Below are 25,759 nucleotides of genomic sequence, written 5' to 3'. Positions count from 1 at the left end.
TCAACCTCTTCATACTCATCATTTAAGAAGATGATTTAAATGAGGTGAAGCACCTCATACAATTTAATCCTAATATGGTAAAGATTTAATATCATCAAATAATTCATATGAGACCTAAATGACCAGAGTCTCTACCTCATTTTGAATGGTTCATGACAAGATTTAAATGAGAGAAAAACTCCCATGTGATTTATTAATAGTTTGAGACAATATCTTTGACTAGAAATAGCCACATAGTCCTTTAATTAATCTAGGCCATGATCATTCAAAGTAAGCATACCATATTTTTTGCATAAACAATTAGTGCAAGTGAAATTTGAATTATTGCAATTGGATTTACTTCAAAAATCAAATTGGTTGATTTTTAAGATTTATTTGAAGTCACAAAAGTCCCTGCCTTGTTATTTATGTCACATTAATTCTATAGAAGATTTTGAAGTGGGACCAGTGGGGTTGGATAGATCTTTTTGCCAGTTTTCCATCAATATAAAGTTCATCAAAATTGGTTGAGTAGATTTGAACCTATTTAATTTCTAAGAAAGGACCAGTAGTTGATTTTGAACTAAAATGAATTAAACCAATTCAAATCTTTGGGCTCTGGCGGGAAATTTAACAGGCCAGACAGAGCAGAGGGAGATGGGCCGGCCCAGCTAACGCTGCGGGCCAGCTGACATCAGGACCCACCCGTCAGCGAGCCACACTCACCGAAACGGTAAGTTTGATCGCGAGCCGTAGGATTAGAGGGGGATCCTACGGTTGGGGTTCGTCGTCTCCGTCGAGGGGAAGGGGTCGCTACCGCGGCGGAGGTAGGGGGTCGGCGGCACTGCTGGACTCCGGCGAGGGGTGGCAATGGTGCGAGGCGACGTTGTCGACGAAGGGGAGTCGTCTGGTACCGGTGGCGAGGCTGGAGGTGGCCTGAATCGACGCCGGCGAGATGAGGTACTGGCGGGCTCCGGCGGCTAAATTGGGGAGCTACGGTGGTGAATCGAGAAGGGAGAGTGGTCGAGGCGATCGAGGGGAGAGTGGGGATGCTGCTGGTGTGCTTGGATTGCTGAGGGGAGCTCGGTATTTATAGAGGGGCGAGTGGCCGTGGGTGCTGCGACAATGGCGACCTGGGCGCGGCGGTTCCAGTGAAGGAAGGGGGTAGGAGAGGACGCAGGATCGTTCCGCGTATCCAGGCGATGCTAATGATGGCGACAGCATGATCGGGCGACGTCCGGACAGCTCGCTTTGCTTCCGTGTCTGGCGGCGGCGTTCACGGGATCTTCTTCGTCATTGCCGGCGGCGGCGGTCTAGGGTCGGGCCGAGCGCATGTCTGGCGGGGTTGAGGTGGCACGGCGGTGCTCGACGAGTTGCTAGCGGGGCCAGAGTGAGAGGGAGACGGTGGGGTGGCGCGTGGCCAGTACGCGTCCATGGGGGTACTGCTGCGACGTCATCGGCATGGCGTGGCCATCCTTGGGCGCGCGCGTTCCGGCGGCTGTCGGCCTCCTCCTCGATAGTGGCGGTGCTAGGTGGTGCTAGGGAGGTACGGTGGCGTCCTGGGACAGCAGGGATGGTACTGAGGAGGAAGGAGGGGAGAGGAGGTGCGGCATGGCCGGCATGGTCATGCACATGCATGCTATGCTTTCCCTCCTTAGGGTTGCTGTGGTGGAGTGATGAAGAGAGGGGACAAGGGTACATGTAGGTTAGTTTGGGGCAGTAGGGTTGGAGTAGAACACTATTTCAAATAGTGTTTTGTGTTTCTCCATATTTGAATTTTGCAATATTTGCCCAAACTTGGTTGAGTTCAAAATGGATTCAAGAATGGAAAGTGATGAGTTTGGTTGAGTTAGAGATGACCATAGAGAATGAGAGGTGGTGGTGGATTTTAGAAATTCCAAGAATTGCAAATTGGCTAAGTGTGAGATTGTTCCTCATATTAAAAAGTCCTAACTTTACATGAGCATAGATTTTGATCCAAAGTGAATTTGGCATGGTTGTCTTTACAAAAGTTGTTCACCTTGATGTCCTCTTGGATGACATGCAAAGACTTGAGCAAGTTTGGTTTGAAAATTTTGAATTGCAAGGGCTCAAAGTAGTGACCAGAATATAAATGGCAGATTTGACCATCATCATATGTGAGCACAATTTGAGTTTGAATTTGATTTGATTTGTTTTTCTTTGATTCCAAAAGTTGTAATAAGTGTTTAGTAACATAATACAACTAATGGTGAAGGCCAAATTGGTCTAGGTCAAAGATTTGGAAAAGTGGCATAAACCATATGTGAGGGTTTTGTGATTTCCTATTTCTTATTCTTTTATTTTTCTTTGCTTCATTTTGACAAAAATGAGGTTTATTTGGTGTTAGATTGAGTTGGGTAAAAGGTTCAAACCATTTTAGGACAATGGGGATGCCTAAGGTAAGATTTGATATTTTGGTTAAGTGCCACATATACCTCTATGCATATGTTTGATTTTATTTTATTTCTCACTTGAATTGGTTGGTAAATAATTGTTGAGTGTGTTGATGTATTTCAAATCATCTACCAAGGTCAACACTCAAGGTTGGAGCATTTGCAAAAAGTAGCCATAGGCTTGCATATGCCTTTTTCTTAATTAAGATCATTTCTTTTTATTTTGTTTTTTTTTCAAAGATTGATGACAAGAGAGATGAGGTTTAAGGTTTGGTAAGTTTTGCAATGGTTCACCATCATTTAGCAAAGTAAGAAAAGTAGGGTTCAAAATTTACATATTAGGGCTACATGCCCACATATGTCTTTTCCTTTTATTTTGGTTTCTCAAAATAGATCCAAATGATTTTTGAGAAGGTTAGGGTTTAGGGTTTTTCTTATTTGATTTCTTTCTCTTTTATTTTATTTGGTTGGTGATCTTCACTTGATCACTTTAGGGTTTTAGGGTTTAGCACATAAGCATAATAACACTAATCATGGAAAAACACAAATACTAGGTATGAGCACTATGCATAGCACCCAATGTAAGAAAAGTTTTTGTTGGTTCTCATTTTTGGAAAAAAGGAAATTCATTTTCTCTTTGTTTTGAAATTTGGGGTGTTACAGTCGTTCACCTGAATTCCGTGGAACTCAGGGTGCGGGTGTCCAAGGAAGTCCGAGACAGCGTCGAGGTCGTGCTCGAAGATCAAACTCCCTCCGTTCCCAAGTTGATAAAACTTGGAGTTGATGGGTGCATTCGGCTCCATCTGAAAGTGAATTGGAGGAGTAAGTTAGAGAGTGAACAAGTGTGGCAAAATTTTAAGTAGATTCAAATAAGAAAGAGCATGATCCATCAAATTTAGAAAAAGCCTCAAAGACAAGAGTATGAGTAAATTTTCATAAATATTCTCTTCATTTTAATTTCAAAGTTAGGTGATACGTCTCCGACGTATCGATAATTTCTTATGTTCCATGCCACATTATTGATGTTATCTACATGTTTTATGCACACTTTATGTCATATTCGTGCATTTTCTGGAACTAACCTATTAACAAGATGCCGAAGTGCCGATTCTTTGTTTCTGCTGTTTTTGGTTTCAGAAATCCTAGTAAGGAAATATTCTCGGAATTGGACGAAATCAAAGCCCAGGGGCCTATTTTTCCACGAAGCTTCCAGAAGTCCGAAGGAGAGACGAAGAGGGGCCACGAGGGGGCCACACCCTAGGGCGGCGCGGCCCCCCCTTGGCCGCGCGGCCCTGTGGTGTGGGGCCCCCGTGCCGCCTCTTGACCTGCCCTTCCGCCTACAAATAGCCTCCGTGACGAAACCCCCAAGCATCGAGAGCCACGATACGGAAAACCTTCCAGAGACGCCGCCAACGCCGATCCCATCTCGGGGATCCAGAGATCGCCTCCGGCACCTGCCGGAGAGGGGAATCATCTCCCGGAGGACTCTACGCCGCCATGGTCGCCTCCGGTGTGATGAGTGAGTAGTCTACCCCTGGACTATGGGTCCATAGCAGTAGCTAGATGGTTGTCTTCTCCCCATTGTGCTATCATTGTCGGATCTTGTGAGCTGCCTAACATGATCAAGATCATCTATCTGTAATTCTATATGTTGCGTTTGTTGGGATCCGATGAATAGAGAATACTTGTTATGTTGATTATCAAAGTTATATCTACGTGTTGTTTATGATCTTGCATGCTCTCCGTTACTAGTAGATGCTCTGGCCAAGTAGATGCTTGTAACTCCAAGAGGGAGTACTTATGATCGATAGTGGGTTCATGCCCGCATTGACACAGGACAAAGTGATGTAAAAGTTCTAAGGTTGTGTTGTCTTGTTGCCACTAGGGATAAAACATTGATGCTATGTCTAAGGATGTAGTTGTTGATTACATTACGCACCATACTTAATGCAATTGTCTGTTGCTTTGCAACTTAATACTGGAGGGGGTTCGGATGATAACCTGAAGGTGGACTTTTTTGGCATAGATGCAGTTGGATGGCGGTCTATGTACTTTGTCGTAATGCCCAATTAAATCTCACTATACTCATCATGATATGTATGTGCATTGTCATGCTCTCTTTATTTGTCAATTGCCCAACTGTAATTTGTTCACCCAACATGCTGTTTGTCTTATGGGAGAGACACCTCTAGTGAACTGTGGACCCCGGTCCAATTCTCTTTACTGAAATACAATCCCATCGCAATACCTTTGTTCTCTGTTTTCTGCAAACAATCATCTTCCACACAATACGGTTAATCCTTTGTTACAGCAAGCCGGTGAGATTGACAACCTCACTGTTTCGTTGGGGCAAAGTACTTTGGTTGTGTTGTGCAGGTTCCACGTTGGCGCCGGAATCCCTGGTGTTGCGCCGCACTACATCCCGCCGCCATCAACCTTCAACGTGCTTCTTGGCTCCTCCTGGTTCGATAAACCTTGGTTTCTTTCTGAGGGAAAACTTGCTGCTGTGCGCATCATACCTTCCTCTTGGGGTTCCCAACGAACGTGTGAGTTACACGCCATCATTAGGTTTTTATGAACGCCCATTCTAACTAGGGTTTTCTAAGGTCAAACAATGGCTCTGATACCAACTTGTCAACACCCGGGTTTTTAAGTCCGGATGCCTATTATGTCATTCATCGCAATCCTAGGATAATGTTGTTGCGAGGCATAATAGTCGAATATCATAGTCATCATTTATTACAAACCATATTGTCTTACAACTTGAATCACATGATCCATATTACACAAATAGTTGATATATCGATCAACGAACAAACACAAGTTCATAGCGGAAGCGTAAATATAAAGGGACTCTCTAGTCCACAGGCTAACGCTTGACGTCAGAAAACTCCTAGTTGTCGTAGGCGTCCTGCTGGTCATCTCCTTGGTAGTTCTGTTCATCTTCATACTCTGGCCATTTGAATAGCCAGGGACAAAGCCGTAAGTACTTTAAGTACTTGCAAACTAACACTAGTGTAAGTGCTAACAACTTGAGTAAGGGGTGCTAAGCTCTAGTTTAATTTGCATAAAGCCAGTTTTAGTTCACAAGTATTGAATAAAAGACTTATTCATGTGCTAACTAACTCAAGTGGGAACATTAGTGTCATTCCCACAACATTTGTTGTAATTCAACAAGTCACCAAGTCACCATTCATTTCACCAATATTTTCAAAAACTGACACTGGAACCTGTATGGCCTTTCCAACCGTCCGTAACCGTGGACACGGCTATTCGAATAGATTTACACTCTGCAGAGGTTGCACACTTGTGCCACAACATTTGATTTCATCCGTCGGGATTACCCCGAATCATCGTAACACAGTACGCGGATCATCAACCATAACCTTTCACTTACAAACCCTAGTATGAGCACCTCTCTCCATGAGCTTGGCCTCCCAGTGAAGACCAACTGTCAACCTGGGAACTGCACAGGGCTTGGCCGTACAATTCACCTCAATTCACATCATTTCTCAACAACGGAGGCAGCCTCGGCGTAACCCCTATGATGTGTGTTCAGAGGGAACCCATACTAAAGTGTATAAATTTCCAGTTAAGCCCTACCCATAATCAGGTATTGTGGGGGTACTCAAAATTGGAAAGGTATCGCATTCAAAGCAATATCAGGTTTATATCAAAAATCACTATCTTCTCTTGTTCACATTCAACTTCAAATCATTCAATGGAATGATTCATCATTCCAAGGTTTCAAATTCAACAAGTCATATGTTCCCATCTAGAGTAGTCAAGTTTGAGTATTTTAGCACTAGCACTAATCATGAGGGGTGCTATATTGCTTGGCTCGCTTGAGACTAACTTTGCTACTCTATTAATCTTACTCACCTAGACCAAGTTAACTTATCTCAGTAACTCTTGGAAATAAACAAGTAAAACTTGTATGGTAAAAACTTGGGATAGGCTTGTGTTTAAGAAAGATAAGAATCATGGTGCCTTGCCCCAAAGAGGCTTTGCACTTTGCAAGAGTATTAGCTTGCCTTGGTAGTTCTCAAGGTTCTCTTCTTCCTCCTCTTGGTAGAATCCTTCTTCCTCTTGGTATTCTCCGATGCTAGCGTCTAAATTTGAATACGAGGTATAATCACTCAACAAGCTCAAGAGCTATACTAAGCACATCATTATTTCACAAAAACTACGCTAAGCACACACATAACATAATTAGGTGCATTGGTTTTCTTATTGAAGAAAAATAGTTTCCTCTCATTACATATGTAATTAATAATTTCCATTTAGTTCTTGAGGAAAATAATTTCCTCTCATTGAATCTTCTTCAGATTTAACTCCTCAAATAATCATACATGAATTCATATTGACCTAAGTCAACCATTCATTATCATCATTTGAGAAAATGATTTAAATGAGGTAGACCACCTCATACCATTTGATAACTCTACAAATGATTTAAATCTCCAAGTATTTCATCTAAGAGTGTTTGGACCAGGGGTTCAAACATCACATGAATTCACTTGAGACAAGATTTAAATGAAGTAAAATACTTCATATGAATTGCATAATAGTTTTGGACAATATCACTTAAGTAAACTAGTCATATTGTCCATTATTTAAACTAGGCCATGATCATCCAAAGTGACCACACCATTTTATTGCAGAAACAATTAGTGTAAGTTAAATGTGAGCTATTAGAGTTGGAATTAACTAAATATCTATTTTGGTTGATTTTTAATAATTATTTGAATATGAAAAAGTCCCTGCCTTCTTCTTTTTATCATTTTATTTCTACAACAGATCCTGAGGTGGGACCAGTGGCATGTTGTAGAACTTTTTACTAGCTTTCCAACAATATAAAATTTGTTAAGTTTGGCCAAGCCAAACAGATTCTATGAATTTTCAAAGTTGGTCCAGTATTGAATTTGAATTGAATTGATTAAACCAAATTTGAATTAATCGGGCCGGCGGGAAAACTAAGTGGGCTGAAATGATTAAAACGGCCCAAGGCCAGCCCACCACGCGTACACGCACGCGTGGGCTGCCTGACAGGGGGGCTCCACCCGTCAGCGACTCTTAAAAGCCGAATCGGTATGGACTGACGTGGGGCGTTGGATTAGAACGACATCGGACGGCACAGGGCCGTCGTCGTCTCCGGCGAGATCAGGTCACTGACACGGCGGCGGTAGGGGGTCGGAGAGCTCACCATGGCTCCAGCTAGGGTTGGTAGTGTGCGTGATGACGTTGTGGACGACGGCGATGCAGCCTGTAGCAGTGGCGTCGCTCGAGGAGGCTCCAGTCGACGGCGATTGCACCAGGGCTTCCGCGGCTCCGATCGCTCGATTGAGCTTGCTCCGGCGACGATTGAGGTGGCTAGCGGTGTGAGGAGAAGCGGTGGTGAATGGTGGTCATGGTGGTGTGCTGGGATTGCTCTCGGAAGGCCTCTATTTATAGGAGGGAGGGGGTGCTGCGGGGCAGGGAGCGGGTCATCGTGGGCGCGGCGTCTCCGGCGAGCTAGAGAGCTAGGTGGTGACGCAGCGACGATCGTGACGGTACGGTGAATCCACGAGCGTCCGCGGCGCGTTAATGCGAGGCGTACGGTGGTCGGGGCCGTGCGCGTACTGTCGCGGCCGTGGTGGGCGGTCTTGTCCTCGCCGGCGACCGTAGGCGCTAGGTGGTGACGGCAGCGTGTCCGGCGAGCTCCGCGTGGCGAGACAAGGACCAGGGCGCGCAGAGGTGGTCGGGGTACGGCGAGGTACGGCGGTCGATGCGTGCCTGTGTCGCGCGCGTCCGTGCACGGATGACGTCGCCATGCCGTTGGCGGCGTACCTGGAGCGTACTGGGCGCGCTCCGTCCGGGTCGTGTCGTCGTCCTTTTGTTCAACGGCGGGTACAGGCGATCTCCGGCGATCGTGGGCGACGCGTTTGGCAAGGTGGCGAGGGCTGGAGAGGCAGGGAGAGAGGGGTGGCGCGTCGAGGTGGAACGTGGCCGGCATGGCCATGGCCAGCCATGTTTTGGCCGTGTCCATGGTGTCTCCTTGCATGGGCTAGGTAGGATAGGGTCAAGAGGTCATGGCTAGGTCAAGTGGTGAGCAGGAGGTGGCCTGGTTTGATCAAAGTTTGAAAATTGGTGATCTTCCAATTGTTTCAAAGTCTCCTCCTTGCTTGCTTCTAACTTTTGATCCAAGATGAATTTGGTGTGATGCTCTTTACAAAAGTTGTTCACCTTGTTGTGTACTTGGATGACATGCAAAGAGTGGAATTTGTTTAGTTTAGAAATCTTGAAATATAGAGGCTCAAAGTGGTGACCAGATTGTAATTGTCAAAAATGACCATTATTCTATGTGATCATATTTTGATTTTTGGATTTGGTTTAAATGGTGTTTCTTTGATTTCCAAAGTTGTAATAACTCTTTAATATCATATTGCAAATAATGGTGAAGGTCAAATGGGTCTAGGGTCAAAGTTTGCAAAAATAACATAAGTCATATGTTAGGGTTTTTAGGGTTTTAACTCTTATTTGATTTCTTTCTCTTTTTGGTTTATTTGTTTGGTGATCTTCACTTGATCACTTTAGGGTTTTAGGGTTCATCACATAAACAATAAAACAATCATCATGGCATATCACTCAAAATGCACAAGTCATAGGCAGGGCACTATATGCAATTTAAAAGTTTTTGTTGGTTCTGAATTTTGGATCTCTGGAATTCTTCTTCTTTCTTTTATTGAAATTTGGGATGTTACGAGGCCCCGCTGCAAACGGGCTGGTAGGACAAAAGATGTTGTCAAGTTTCTCATTGCGAGCACGTATGACTATATATGGAAAACATGCCTACGTATAATTAATAGACTAGATGTTCTGTCTTAATGCTATTTCAATCCTATCAATTGCCCAACTGTAATTTGTTCACCCAACACTTGTTATTGGAGAGTTACCACTAGTGTAGATAGCTGGGAACCCCGGTCCATCTGTTATCATCAAATACTCACTCGGTCCTATATGTCATTGGAAGTAGTATCAACTATTTTCTGGTGCCATCGCATCTGTGTTACTGTTACTGCTACTGTGTTACTATTACTATTGCTCTCATATTACTGTTGCTTTCACATCACCCATGTTACTAGTGCTTTTCCAGGTGCAGCTGAATTGACAACTCAGTTGTTAAGGCTTATAAGTATTTTTTGGCTCCCCTTGTGTCGAATCAATAAATTGGGTTTTACTTCCCTCGAAGACTGTTGCGATCCCCTATACTTGTGGGTCATCAAGCGACCCGGGCTAACTTTACATGACTGCGTCTCATGAGACTTGCTCCACGCTTGACATGCAACTTGTATTGCATAAGTGGCTTTGCGGGTGTCTGTCTCTCCCACCATAGTGAAGATTCCAATTTGCACTTTCTATTGACAACACTAGTATCACCGTTGTGGTTCATGTTCGTAGGAAGATTGGATCTTACTCGAAAACCCTAAACCACGTAAAATATGCAAACCAAATTAGAGGCGTCTAACTTGTTTTTGCAGGGTTTGGTGATGTGATATAGCCATGATGTGATGATGATTATATTTGATGTATGAGATGTTCATTGTTGTATTATGGCAACCGGCAGGAGCCTAATGGTTGTCTTTAATTTTTGTTAAAGACCTGCGTGTCTATTCATCATGTAATAGCTTTATTTCAAGTAGTTGTCATGGTAGCTATAAGTGATGGACAACCATGAAGTGGCGCCATGGACCTTGGTGCAATGCTGGTGATGATGGAGATCATGATCGTGTGCTTTGGAGATGGAGATCAAAAGCACAAGAAGAAAGGCCATATCATATCACATATTATGAATTGCATGTGATGTTAATCCTTTATGCATATTATCTTGCTTAGATCGCGAAGGTAGCATTATAAGATGATCCCTCACATTAATATAAAGATAATAAAGTGTTCTCCCCTCGTATGCACCGTTGCTACATTTCGTCGTTTTGAAGCATCTCGTGATGATCGGATGTGATAGATTCTACGACATACAACGAGTGTAAGCCATGTTGCACACGCGGAAATACTTGGGTTTGCTTGACGAGCCTAGCATGTACAGACATGACCTCGGGATAACGGAAACCGAAAGGTTGAACACGAGTCATATGGATGATATGATCAACATGTTGATGTTCACCATTGAAACTACATCATCTCACGTGATGATCGGTTTTGGTGTAGTGGATGTGGATCGTGTGCCACTTAACAACTATGAGAGATGTTGTATTAAGTGGGAGTTCATTAGTAATTAGATTAAAATTTGAATTAATTATCATGAACATAGTCTGAATAGTATTTTGAATTAAATTTGTAGAATTGGTATCCGTTTTCTACCATGCGCTAGTCTTGTAATTGAGATTGAAATACTGTTAAGTCTGACAAGTAACTTTACGGACTGGTACCGTATTGATAAAGAATCAAGAAATGATTAAGTCCTATTGCAAACTTTTAGTAAACCTCACATTGCTGATTCAAAGAATAATGGTTTCAATTAGTACCTAAAATCATCTTGTCTCTGTGAAACTTGAAGTTCAAATCCGTTTGAAAAGTAAGGAGCTGGAAATTTTGTTTTCAGAAATAAGCAAGGTATGAGATATATATGATATCTAAGACCTTATTGCAAGATGATTGAATATAATCTAGTGAGACTACATAAACTCATAAGTTTTATGGGAATGTACAAAGGTTGAAGACGCTAGGCGTATCGATCCTCCAACTAGTTGGGCACTAACGATATTCGCATATCCATGAAATGATCGTCCTTAGTATGCATCGTTGCTAAGACTCGTCGCTTCGAAGCATCTCGTGATGATCGGGTGTTATAGATTCTACGTGTGCATACAACGGGTGCAAGCCAGATTTGCACATGCGAATACTAATGTTAAACTTTACGAGCCTAGCATGTACAGACATGGTCTCGGAAAGTCGTCATGATTTGATGGATAAAAATTATGAGTGAAATTGTTCATCACATTAAAAGGTTACTAATAGTGAAATCTGGAACACTTGTCATGTGATGATCAACTTCAAAGTAAGAACCTTAAGGTTATTGGTATTTGACCAATGGACCTAGAAGTTATTGAAGGTGAAGTGTTTTCTGAGAATGGGGAAAGCTAAAAGAGAAACTACAAAAGATTTTTGGCAGAAAGAAAGAAAAGACTAGAAAGTCTAGCTCAGGTGTATATAGATGATATACATGTTATGAATGTATTCCTTGTTTTGGTCAAACAATGAAATTCTTGGGTAATTGTACCATATTGGTTAGTATGAGGTGTCATACAAAACAACGCAATACAAGAATACAATGGCCTAAGTGACTGACAAGGAATATGGTAGGAATGCACGTCTGGAACAAAATAAAGTGTTATTGTGTTCGTCGTTGGCATTTTACCTAGCCCTTCAGATTTATAATAAAGAACTTTATAATTGTTGTTTTGTTCTGGTTAAATGAAAACAATGAGTTGTTCAAATTGTAACAGCATTCCATGTACGATGGATAAGTTATTATAAATCTTTATGGTGAAGCACACATACATAACACTGACGCTAAAATGCCATAAGGCAAATGATGTGAATTCCACTCATTAGTGGAACCGCCATTTAGGTCATGTTAGAAAGGAACGCATGAACGAACTCCATTTGAATGGATTTTTGGAGTCATATGATTTTTGAATCATTTGGCGCTTGCAAATCTCTTCTAAAGAGAATGACTTAAATACCGTTCATAGGCCAAGAGTTGAACGGGCAACTAACTTAGTGGAAATATACATGGTGATGTATATGGTTCACTGGGCATAGTTATGTGCGGGAGATTCTTCTACTTCATGAAAACTTCTAACAATGAATTGAGTATATATATGTGGATATATTCGATAAGGAAGAAGTTTGAAACATTTGAATGGATTCAAATAAATTTCAGCATGAAGTGGAAATCATCGTAATAGAAAAGTCAAATATCTGTGATTGGATCATGGTTGAAATATTTGAATTACGCGTTTAGCGAACATCTAAGAGAGTTATGAAATTGTTCTACAACCTCACGTTTCTTGGAGTATCATAGTGATGATGGAGTATCTGATAGACGTATCCAAACCTGTTGGATTAATGATGAGATAAAATAAAATGATGCCATTATATTTTTGTGGATTATGCTTTAGAGAGTACCGCTTTTATACTAAATAGAGCGTCATCATAATCCGTTGAAATGACACCATATGAGTTATGGCATGGGTATAAACCCTAATAGTCCTTTCTTAAATTTTGGCATGCATAGCATAAGTAAATGAGTTTACAACCAAAATCGGATGAATTTCTTTGTTGGTTATCCCAGAGAATTGATTGAGAATTCTTTCCACTATGAAGTAAAAGACAAAAGTGTTTGTTAATGTTACTTGCTTATTTCCAAGAAATTATTTTCTAGCAAAGTATTTGAGTGGGAGGACAATGGAAATTGATAAGGTTCATGAACCTGAGCATGATGATCAGAGTAGCGCAGCATCGAAAATGGTTCCGTAAGCGGCCACGATGATCATGGCTCCCATGTATACAAAGTGTTATATCAAAGTACCTATTGAACCTTGTAGATGTAGTTTACTTTGTGATCAAATGAATGATTTGTGGACAAAGGATTGATTTTGAACAATGATAAACCAACTACATACAAAGAAGTTATGATGGGCCCTGACTCTGTTAAAATGGCTATGCGCCATGAAATCCAATATAGGTGAATACTTTTTGAAAGTAAATGGATCTATAAAATTGATGGACTTGGATGAAATATCCTTGAAGAAGCTCGACTTGTCGAAAAGTTGTTTACGACAAAGTTCAAAGAGTTGACTACGATAAGATTAGATCTTCCGTAGCGATGCTTATAGTCTATGTGGATTATTCTAGTAATTGCTACATATTTCTTTTATGAGATACGATAGTAGGATGGCAGAAATACATTCCTTACCAGAAGTGTGTATTAAGGATGTATACTAGATACAAACCAAGAGTTTTCCTGGTCCGTGGTATACTAGATAGGTGTACAAACTTCAATTGGATGAAGTGAGTATCGCGGAGTTGGAATCTTCACCGGATGAAATAGTCAAAGAGTTTTTAATTTCATCAGAAATGATGAAGATGCTTGCATTTGCAAGAAATTAAGTGGGAGCGCTGAGACATAATTATAATATTATATGTGGATGACATATCATTGATTATAAATGATGTAATTATATACTTGATGTGATTAAAAGGTTTTATTGAGAATTAACTTCAATGAAAGGATATGGACTGAAACATATTTAGTGTCAAGATCTATGAAGATAGATTGAAACACATAATAAGTTTAAGTCAAAGTACATAGAATGGATATTGAAATAGTTCAATATGAAAATATTAAGAAGGTGTTCTTTTCAATGTGAAGGTTTAACAACACTTGAGTGTATTTGACACTCGATGAGCAAAAACACATGAGTGATTTTAGATCACGAATAATATGTACAAAGTCAGATGTCATGTGCTCTAAAGTGTTACGAGCATATACCAGAATGATTCATGTAATGATCATTGGACAACAGTAAGAATATCCCTGAGTGCTTTAGAAGAACCAAGGATATATATATATAGGTTTTGTATGGGGTAATGACAAACAAATCGCTGTAAGGTGTTGCACCAATATTAGTTTGGTCACATATAAAAATAAAATTTCAATCTCAATTAGGCTAAGTGTTATTTAAAAGGTAGCACAATGAGCTAGAAGAAGTTTATGCTAGATTTAGATGAGTTCTAAATATTATGACGGATTCTACACACAAAGGAAGAGTATGTCATTGTTTTGACAATGACTGAGGATGTTAAGTCGAGGAGTTCTTTGAGAACTTGGTGTAGTTCCGATAGTGTCAGAACTTTGAAGCTATATTGTGTGTGACAATATTAGTGACTTATTTCAGACCGCGGAATTAAGGTTCCACCAGAGGACTAAGCATATACAATTAATGCCGACTCATTTGGAAAATGAGTGATGCGTTGAGACGCAAATGAATTGCAAAATACATATGTTTCTGAGCGTGTCAGATCCGTTGACTAAAACCTCTCCCGTGAGCAAAACATGATAAGCACCGGAAGGCCAAGGTGTTATATCTTTTCAAATGTAAACTAGATTATTGACTCTAGTGCAAGTGGGAGACTGTTGGAGATATGCCCAAGAGGCAATAATAAATTAGTTATTGTTATATCTTAGTGTTCATGATAAATGTTTACATCCCATGCTATAATTGTATTAACCGAAACATTGATACATGTGTGTTATGTAAACAACAAGGAGTCCCTAGTAAGCCTCTTGTATAACTAGCTTGTTGATTAATGGATGATCATGGTTTCGTGATCATGAACATTGGATGTTATTAATAACAAGGTTATGTCATTAGGTGAATGATATAGTGGACACACACCCAAATAAGCGTAGCATAAGATCAAGTCATTAAGTTCAATTTGCTATAAGCTTTCGATACATAGTTGCCTAAGTCCTTCGACCATGAGATCATGTAAATCACTTACACCAGAAGGGTACTTTGATTACATCAAACGCCATTGCGTAAATGGGTGGTTATAAAGATGGGATTAAGTATTCGGAAAGTGTGAGTTGAGGCATATGGATCAATAGTGTGATTTGTCCATCCTGATGACGGATAGATATACTCTGGGCCCTCTCGGTGGAATGTCGTCTGATTAGCTTGCAAGCATATGATTGGATCATAAGAGATGACATACCACGGTACGAGTAAAGAGTACTTGTCGGTAATGAGGTTGAACAAGGTATGGAGATACCGATGATCGAACCTCGGACAAGTAAAATATCGTGTGACAAAGGGAATCGGCATCGTATGTAAATAGTTCAATCGATCACTAAGTCATCATTGAATATGTGGGAGCCATTATGGATCTCCAGATCCCGCTATTGGTTATTGCTCGGAGAGGAGTCTCGACCATGTCTACATAATTCACGAACCGTAGGGTGACGCGCTTAAGGTTCGATGTCGCATAAGTAGATTCGGAATATGAGATGGAGTCCGAAGTTTTTGTTCGGAGTCTCGGATGGGATCCAGGACATCACGAGGAGGTCCGGAATGGTCCGGAGAATAAGATTCATATAAGGGAAGTCATTTTCCGGGGTTCGGGAAAAAGTCCGGTGTTTTGACCAGAGCTTCTAAAAGGTTCTAGAGGGTCACCAGTGGGCCCACCACCCCGGGAGAGGCCACGTAGGCGCCACATGGCATGGTGGGGCCTGCCCACTATGACATGTGGGCCCAGGCCGGCCTACCCCTTAGAGATAAGATCTATCTCTTAATTTAAATGGTTTAAATCTAGAGATAAGATTTATCTCTAAAATAAAGTGTTTAAACGAAGAGATAAGGGGAAGGCTTGAGGGGGAAGAAAAGTCTCCCCCCCATGCGCCGGCCAAGGGATAGGTGGGGCCCAGGGGGAACCCTAGGCCGACCCCTCCCCCTATATAAAGAGGGGAGGGGGTGGCCGGCCACCACACCAATCCAGAAACCGTGGCCGCTCCCCTCTCTTCCTCCTCCATATACTGCGCAGGCTTAGGCGAAGCCCTGCTGTAATTCTTCTCCACCACCACCACCACGCCGTCGTGCTGCTGGGATTCCGTGGAGATCTACCACACCTCCGTTGCCCACTGGAACGGGGAGAGGAAGGGGCTTCATCGACACCGTACGCGCGACCGAGTACGGAAGTGCTGCCGGATTGTAGCACCGGGGACGATCGTCTACACCAACAACGAGATCTAATCTCGTAGGCTTTGGAAATCTTCGAGGGCTAGTCTCATATCAATCTCGTTGCTCCGATCTTGTAGATTAGATCTTGGGTGTTCTATAGATTAGATCTTGGATTTATTCGTCTTGCGGTAGGAAATTTTTTGTTTTGTATGCAATGAACCCCATCACTTCACATATCTTAGTACCATATGAGTTGCCCAATATGATTATGGTTATATATGTGGTGGATCTTTATTCTATGATATGGAGATATGAGATTGGAGTCTTATTATGTGTAAAATGTATTGATAGATGCATATCATGTACCCCGTTCAAGTTACTGTTCTGATCCAACTTGTATGCAAGAATATATGTGGGGAGAAGTGTGTATTAGATGGAGTAGCATGGTTTCAATGGTTAAATAGTGACAACAAATTCATGATCTATTATGGTTTTACCTTTTCCTTTGCTGCCTCACTAGGGGATAAAGTGAATGCATGCGCTATGTTTATCATGTGACAATAGTGATTATCTTATTTGCTCAAGGTAGCATATTTGATATTCAAACATCATGTCAAAGTACTTAAGGCTATGCTCTGTTAATTCTTAATACAAGATTTTTTGGAGTTTTCCCTTTCTTGTGGAGTATAAAAGAGATGTGTTGCATCATCTCTATGTTAAGACGTGATGCTCATATGAATGGTTCTCAAACACATATTGAAGTTCCACCAATATTATGTTATTGATGAATTGTTCGTATCCACTACAACTTAAAAAGAGAGTAGACAAGTGAACCCATGAATCTCGGTCCAATTTTAATCATAAGAAACACATTTCCACTACTTTTATCGTACTTTCTACTTGCAGCAATATTTTAATCGGAGAATACAAAATTTGAAAAACGAACAACAGTAATGGCAACGTGCACAAACCAAACAAACCCCTATAATGTAATGGTAGTGAGCAAGCGGGCACGCAAGAATTAGTCCGCGTACTAGTAGCATGCCACCCAGCTGCCACGCAAACACGCGACTGGTAACGTGTACCAATGGCCCGCGACCGGTAGACAAATTTCACACGTGACTAGTATGCTATTCTTTACTAGTGGGGTGGCGGTGGCCGGCGCGTCACTACCTTGTTGGAGGCGTCGCCTTGGAGCTCTTGACCTTTGCGGTGCGACATGTTCGCGATGGAGGGGGGTGGCTATGTGGTCACGGATACCGGGACAGTGGCCCGGAAAGTGGTGGCACTTCGAGGCGACAACCTCAGTCTCCTATGCAGTAGCAGCGGTCGTATGGGGCTAGGTCATGGCACTGCTTGATTTTGGATGGCGTTTCTAGTGCTGCGTGGGCGGTGAGGTCGTCGAACGGTTTGGTTCGTCTTCAGGCTATGCGAAGGTTGTTCTGGTTTAGGTGGCGGCCCCAGGCATGGTATTTGGGTGGCGACTTAAAGATATGTGTGGCAACGAGTATGTCGACCCAGCTGGTTCGTCTTCGGTCAATGCGGAGGTCATTCTAGTTGGTACGTCGGGGCGGTGGCCCCGGAGTTGGAGGTGTTTTTGTTGCGTGTATAGATGACGGGCCTCCTTGCTTGTGTGTTTTTTTTTTGTCTCGATTTCCCTAATAAACCGGATATTGTACAGTTTGTATGATTTTTGGATCCAGTTTTTCTTATAAAGTGGGTCACTCTTTCTATCTATTCGAGCAGCAGGTATCGACCGTTTTGTCCTAAAAATGCATCTTTTAGAACTATATATATATCAGATTCATCACATATACTCTCTCAGTTTGGGGTTACAAGCCCGAGAGTTTTTATAAATTGTTAGGAATTATAAGATATATCTCATTTATTGCTATCTCTTTTCCAATGTTTATTTTCTTCTCTCTTCTCTCTTCTCTCTTCTCTCATGCATGTGTAACTGTTGGTACATATGGTAACTAATGAGAAGATATATAAACTTTCTAGGTATTAGCAAATTGATCCTCGGATGTTATAATGCCAACCAGTGGAGATCAGCGAGTCACGGTTCCCCGGCATGGACCTGCACCCTGGCCAAATTTTACTCCAATCCAGACGAAAATTTCGTTGGATTTAGACGTGGGGAGCGCCAACCAGTGGAGATCAGCGAGTCACGGTTCCCCGGCATGGACCTGCACCCTGGCTCAGCGCGGATGTTCGCCGTGTCATGCTGGCTTTCACCAGGTGCTCCGATGGCGGGGCTCCGCGTCATCGTCTGGATCCTCCCACCTGGCTGCAGCGGTTTCTCCCAGATACCGAGAACATCAAACCATCGACAGGTGACTGACAAGGCAGGGGAACCAGGATGGATGGATCCGCGCGAAGTTGTTTCCGCCACCGACCGTTCTAAAAGTACATAAATCGATCAAACAATATAAACGCTTATCCTACAGACTGGAATTTGATCGATGTACGAGTTCAAAATGAAGCAAAGAGCTGTGAGAAAATTATCCACGCCATTCATGGATAGGTTAAGAACCATCGGGGACCACGAAATACAAGGATGAAGAAAACATAAGAGATTAAAATATGTAGTTCATATATTCCCCCTTCTTAACCAAGGTCTACACTTTCTTTGTAAGAATTCATAACCAATAGGACCTTCAAAAATCATCTTGGTGCTTTGAGCTTGAGAATACAACATCTCTAAATAAATGGATCTTATCTATCCATTCAGTTTGAACAAAATACATAGTATTGCTAATGTTTGTACCAACTGTGGAAAAGGGGGGAAAATACCATCATCGTTGTATCAGTTCCCGTTTCATCTCCCCCTGTTGCTATTATAGCCAAAATCCCCAAAAAATTACAAACTGGAAAACAGTTGCAGTTGATATGCTACAGATAATATGGTGACCAGATGATGAAAAGACAATAATTTGCATCAATGGTAGATTAAAAACAGAACCCCATTGTCCATTCTATGATAATTACTTCCGATGACAATAATATTTTCTTATTACTACCTTCATTCCAATGAATAAGGCTTACATAATTTTTAAAAAGTCAAACCATCTAGAAATCGACATACGATGTTTCTGTCAATTACAAAATGAACCAGAGCTCAAAAAAGGACAAGTGGCAAGGGATTCCTAACTGTTGTACAGATTAAGAGACAGGCAAAATAAGTGAACAAATTTTTTCAAGCAAAACTAGATTTGGCTCTCATGGGCAAACTAACAATCCCAGAATAATAAAAACTAATGGAAGCTACTGACTGGGAGTAACGATATAGAATATTGCAGCCATGATTTCTGCCTTGCACAACCTGACCACTTTATAATTTATATGCAATGATGGTATGTATGACTTACACATTAATAAAGCCTCAAAGCTGTAGACTCTCAATAAGTACCAAAAAAGGGCAATCAATCACAAAAACTCCAAAATCTGTTTCAGTAGAGAAACTTTCAGCCCAAACAACCTGTAGAACCAACATTGAAAGTACTCTATGATATAAGTGTTCGATGTATGACATGGTGTTTTTTATATGACAGTGTTTCTTATATCATAGAAAATTAATCCTTTTATACTTTTATTAAATACAAAGCAACCTGGGAGAAGAGTTTGGATGTGCCAGAGCGAACTATATTGCTGTAAAACCTGAACTATAGATGATACAGCACCAGGACAAATCTTAAAGATGGATTGGAGTGCAAAGATTCAATACGATATGGATAAACATTCTTAATAAGCACAAGTCAGAAACACATGACACACACAACCATTTAAGTTCACATGATGTCAGAACAGCAGACTTGGATTAAACAGTACTGACATACTGAAACAGTGAAATTAATATCAAGTAGCCCAAGGTTGACTGTTTCTTCCAGGATTGAACATGGTCACTGAATCTTAAATACAGCAGCAGAACAAACAGCTATTGATACTACTTCTACCTAGTCATGGTTGGACAATTCTGAGGAACTTGTACGGCTGGCAACAAATATCATCAGCAACAAGTTTCCCAATACCCCCAATCTTGTCTTTAGTGTGTCGGTGGACTCTTACACACCACCACTCCCCGTAACTGTTTAGGAAGTAGAAATAATCAAGCTCTCTTAACCTGGCAGCACCCACGAGGAGCACTGTGTGCATCATGACTTTGCTTCCAGCTTTTATGGTCCTGTTATTGAACGGGCAGCGATATACCTCATGATATTTAATATGCCCAAACTCCTTCCCAGGCATAATGTCAACCATGAGGGGATAACCCTTCGCGAGCTCTCTAACAATATCTTCAAAATAACCTTGGACTTGCTCTACGCCGCCGATTCTGCAGGTATGTTCGCGTGCCTACAAGAAATGAAGAAAAAACATGTTAGATTCAGGAGTTTATGAACAAAGAATCAATCAGGGGAACTCACCGCATCCTGTATTCCAACTGTCTGCATTAAATGAAACATTTTTCCCAATGCTTCATCACCAGAGAGTTTAATCCGCCCCCCCTCAAACAATCCAGAAGCCAAACAAATTTCCTTCAAACTGAATGGATCTAAGGTGGGGATGACAAGATCGCTGCCTGACAAAATTTCACGCATTCTATCGGTAATTTCAGCTCCTTTTGCAAGTGCAAATAACAAGCAATCATCTGTCAGAATAGAACATGTTAGAGCCGATGCTGCATGTTCTGTCTACTGTAGTATGAAAACTTGAAAAGTATTAGATTGCATGAGTTTAGCATGTCTATCAATGAGGCCCAAATGACTATAATACAGGCAGTGGTCACCTGCATAACTGAATGGAACCCCTTTAAACTAGTGACCTAAATCTTACAAAACACTATATTAATTGTATAGGCCATAAGCTGATATAAGAATAAGCAAAGCATTTCGTTATTATTTCCCACAGACAACCATAATCATCTCATTTATTTACACCAGATTCCACCTCCGCCATTATACTTCAGCTTTCTTGGGTTTGTTTTCAGCATGATTGCAAGTTAATTTAACACTCCATGTAATTGCATTTTAATTCCAAATTCTGAGGCATGGGTCTGTCTGTATATATACAACTACACAAGTACAAAACACAAGCTCCATATAACCTTCAAAGGAATGATGCATAGACATGAAGACTTTGATAAGGACATACTTGTTTGCCCCTGGTATAGAATCTCCCCAATAGGGCATTCCTCATTTGCCGCAAGGTTCCCAAACGAGAAGCGGAAATCAATCCTTCTCTAAAATAAAAGAAAGCTCAGTCAGTTTTAATAAAAAAAGAAAAAAGAAAAAATGTCAATTTCATAGTAGAGAGGAAAACAAGGACGCATTGTACATCTACAAGTCTACTTGTAGCATCAGTTTTCTTGGACAGACAAAAAGTGTGCAGAAAAGTTATACTTTGCTCATCATTGTGCTATTGTTGTAATACTAACGTGTTCTGGGCAACTAAAGACAAACGATTAGGGGCAACCCATAGTGGTGTCAGTTGTGATGCGCATGGAGCATGTACTCAGATACATCAAGTGGCCAGATCAAATTTTGCTAGGTCCTGACCAGATAGTTATAATTTCACAGCATACCTCAGCATTGCAGTTGGTGCAGTAGAAGGCAGGCAGGTCCACGAAAAGTTCTCGGGATGGATGATTCGTGTGTTGACAGACACACGTCCATGCCACTCCATCGAGATGACTTCTCCTACCCCAAATAATCGGCTGAGGAACATCTTCGAGAAAAAACACGTCGCCTTGGCCTTGGCCTCCGCCCCCATCCCATCCGCCTTGGTCTCCGCCCCCATCCCATCCGCCTTGGTCTCCGCCCCCAATCCCTGCGCCCATACCTTCTCCTTCTCCGTCTTCTTCTTCTTCTTCTTCTTCTTCTTCTTCTTCTTCTTCTTCGTCTTCTTCTTCTTCGTCTTCCGCTTCGATCCCCATGTCTTCTTCGTCTTGGCCCCCAATCTCTTCGACTTCAACCTTCCTCCTCTTACGCCTTGGAGCCCGGAGCCATTTCCAAGGACCGCGATAGGTCATGCCTGCCGGTGGCATTCCAGATGCTGTGCTTGTGCGGGGGGAGGGGACGGTGGAGGAAACCCTAACCCTATCTAGGGAGCGGCAGGAAGGGAGAAGGCGAAAGAAGCTCCCTGGGAAGAAAATGAACCACTGGGTTATTTTATTTGTGGCAGTGTCCATCCACCTTCACCCACTGCCACTGCCACTGGGCTCCTCCAATTTCTTACCGATCGTCAATTTTCCCCGGACCGAATCTTTTGCAGGCCATTTTCTTGTTACTGATCCAAAGAGCTCGGCCGGCCTTTCTTGGCAAATCCTACACACCGCGCATTGCGGTGCCGAACATCCGCACCGCGTACCCCATCGGTACTCTGGGCCTGGCCCATTAATTCTTCACGCACATTGGTTCTTTCTAACCTAAGTTTAGCTGACTGTCTGTGTGTTCGGTTTTCTGCAGTGCTCAATGGTTTTTCCGGCTTATTTCTTTTCCTATTTCGGCTGTTCTGCTTTTGTTATTTTCTGCTGAATGTCCATTTGTTATTTTCTTTAACCTTTTATGGAATTGTTTAGAAAAGTATGTTCATGGATTAATAAATCTACTTTTCATATTTAAAATATATTTAGGTAGTTTGAAACAATGTTCACAAGGTTCAAATATTGTTCATGGGTTCAAAAAAAATATGTTTTCAGAATTTTTAAAATGTTCATGGATTCTGGAGTAAAAAAAAGGTTCATGGATATATGAAACAATGTTCGCGGGGTTCAAAAGTTGTCCATGGGTTCAAACGGAATATAAATTGTTCACGGATTCTAAAAAGTGTCACATATACGAACAATGTTTACGAGGTTCTGGGTTTTAAAAAATGTTCACCAAAGGGGTTCACAAATATGAAACAATGTTTGCGAGGTTCAAAAATTGTTCATAGGTTCCAAAAAAATACTTTCGCTGAATTTAATAATGTTCACAAACTCTAAAAAAGTTCACATATATGCATAATGTTCATGAGGTTCAAAAATTGTTCATGAGTTCAAAAAAATAAGCTCGCGGAATTTTAAAATGTTCATGAATTCTAAAAAGGTTTCGCGAGGTTCAAAAATTGTTCATGGGTTCAAAAAATACTTTCGGGAATTTAAAAATGTCTATGGATTCTAAAAAAATGTTCAAAGATATGAATAATGTTCACGAGGTTCAAAAACTGTTCATGGGTTCAAAAAAATACTTTCGTGGAATTTAAAAATGTCCATGGATTCTAAAAATGTTCAAAGATATGAATAATGTTCACGAGGTTCAACATGTTCATGGGTTCAAAAAAATACTTTCATGGAATTTAAAAATGTCCATCGATTCTAAAAATGTTCAAAGATATGAATAATGTTCACGAGGTTCAAAAATTGTTCATGGGTTCAAAAAAATACTTTCGTGGAATTTAAAAATGTCCATGGATTCTAAAAATGTTCAAAGATATGAATAATGTTCACGAGGTTCAACAAGTGTTCATGGGTTCAAAAAGATACTTTCGTGGAATTTAAAAATGTCCATGGATTCTAAAAAAATTCAAAGATATGAATAATGTTCACGAGGTTCAACATGTTCATGGGTTCAAAAAAATACTTTCGTGGAATTTAAAAATGTCCATGGATTCTAAAAATGTTCAAAGATATGAATATTCAAAGATATGAATAATGTTCACGAGGTTCAACATGTTCATGGGTTCAAAAAAATACTTTCATGGAATTTAAAAATGTCCATCGATTCTAAAAATGTTCAAAGATATGAATAATGTTCACGAGGTTCAAAAATTGTTCATGGGTTCAAAAAAATACTTTCGTGGAATTTAAAAATGTCCATGGATTCTAAAAATGTTCAAAGATATGAATAATGTTCACGAGGTTCAACAAGTGTTCATGGGTTCAAAAAGATACTTTCGTGGAATTTAAAAATGTCCATGGATTCTAAAAAAATTCAAAGATATGAATAATGTTCACGAGGTTCAACATGTTCATGGGTTCAAAAAAATACTTTCGTGGAATTTAAAAATGTCCATGGATTCTAAAAAAATTCAAAGATATGAATAATGTTCACGAGGTTCAACATGTTCATGGGTTCAAAAAAATACTTTCGTGGAATTTAAAAATGTCCATGGATTCTAAAAATGTTCAAAGATATGAATAATGTTCACGAGGTTCAAAAATTGTTCATGGGTTCAAAAAAATACTTTCGTGGAATTTAAAAATGTCCATGGATTCTAAAAATGTTCAAAGATATGAATAATGTTCACGAGGTTCAACAAGTGTTCATGGGTTCAAAAAGATACTTTCGTGGAATTTAAAAATGTCCATGGATTCTAAAAAAATTCAAAGATATGAATAATGTTCACGAGGTTCAACATGTTCATGGGTTCAAAAAAATACTTTCGTGGAATTTAAAAATGTCCATGGATTCTAAAAATGTTCAAAGATATGAATAACTAGCAAAATACTGGCGCGGCGGCACGCCGCGCCCTTGTGGTAGCCATGAGTTGAAGAATAAAATATGTTGTTGCTCTTTTTCTCTGTAAACTGATTTACAATCTTCTCTTGTACAGAATATCGCACATGCATTTTTTGTTATAGTCTGTGAACTCCGCACTCTCAATTTGAATAGGCTGCAGAAATCTGCTGAACTGAGTTGTTTTGCTCTTTGAAAGCGACAATGGTGGCAGGGCATGTTTGCTGGTGTATTTTACAACTTGACATGGACAACTGAGATAATCTGATGATGCAAATACATTATTCAGGGCAATGTGGAGTTCTTTCAAAATATAAGATTGACTAAAGGGACCACTCGTTATAATTCCCTATTTGCCTTATAAAGCAGAGTACTATTTGTGTCTGTTGCCTCACACAAAGATTGCACGTCTTTTTCGAGGTCACTTCTATACGTCCCAGGATTGAATGTATGTCTTGGACGTTGTCAGAAGAGTACCAAACATGAGTAAGTGAACCAGACATCTGGATTAGGGACAAAACATAAATCAACGACCTAATGTATAACAGATGCACTGATGTTTTTTTACAAACCACACAAATGAAGTTGAAATGCTAGTGAGAACTGGATTTTTTTTCTCGTAAGATGGCATACACCAAAGGAAGTGGTGAAAATCAGCAGTATATATCAGTTTAATCAAACAAAAAGGAGGACGGATGTATGATTCCCAAACACAACGGTTGCTTAGATTAAGATCTAGTTACATGAAGGCAAACTAAGCGAGAAAGAGCCCGTCAAGAGGTAAATCAATTCATATCTACATCACTATATGGAGTGGCATGTATATTACACTAAGTATATACTCTATACAATGGAACACAAAAATCTACTAATTCTGTGGGGAATAGATTTAGCTAGGCATTATTTGAACGATCGTCAATCTACACTACTCAATTTTAAATATGAGTATTGTAAATATGGCATTCTGATGTCACACTTGCAGATATATTGTTGTATTTCAATAGTAGCCAGTTTCATATTTATACTGACAAAACTGGCCCCAAGCCAAAAGTATTTTCTTATCAAGAGGAAAAAAGTAGGTTGCATATTCATCTTTCTGAATATTGATTCCGTGGATTTTTTTCTTCAA

At 40.7% G+C, this 25,759-nt stretch overlaps 1 protein-coding gene across 1 annotated transcript; it reads right to left on the bottom strand.

Moving 5' to 3' along the window:
* Positions 1-19,919: 19,919 nt before the first annotated feature.
* On the bottom strand, positions 19,920-22,287 carry LOC127335138 (uncharacterized). Its single transcript, XM_051361727.2, has 4 exons — positions 21,717-22,287; positions 21,287-21,374; positions 20,560-20,783; positions 19,920-20,488 (listed from the first exon to the last, which is right to left on the bottom strand). Exons 1-4 carry the CDS (start codon positions 22,176-22,178, stop codon positions 20,096-20,098), a joined length of 1,167 nt encoding a protein of 388 aa, XP_051217687.1. The 5' UTR covers positions 22,179-22,287; the 3' UTR covers positions 19,920-20,095.
* Positions 22,288-25,759: the final 3,472 nt, after the last annotated feature.

Source organism: Lolium perenne, chromosome 2 (genome assembly GCF_019359855.2).
Source record: "Lolium perenne isolate Kyuss_39 chromosome 2, Kyuss_2.0, whole genome shotgun sequence".
NCBI lineage: Eukaryota > Viridiplantae > Streptophyta > Magnoliopsida > Poales > Poaceae > Lolium > Lolium perenne.
This window is presented reverse-complemented; position numbering and strand designations above follow the sequence as displayed.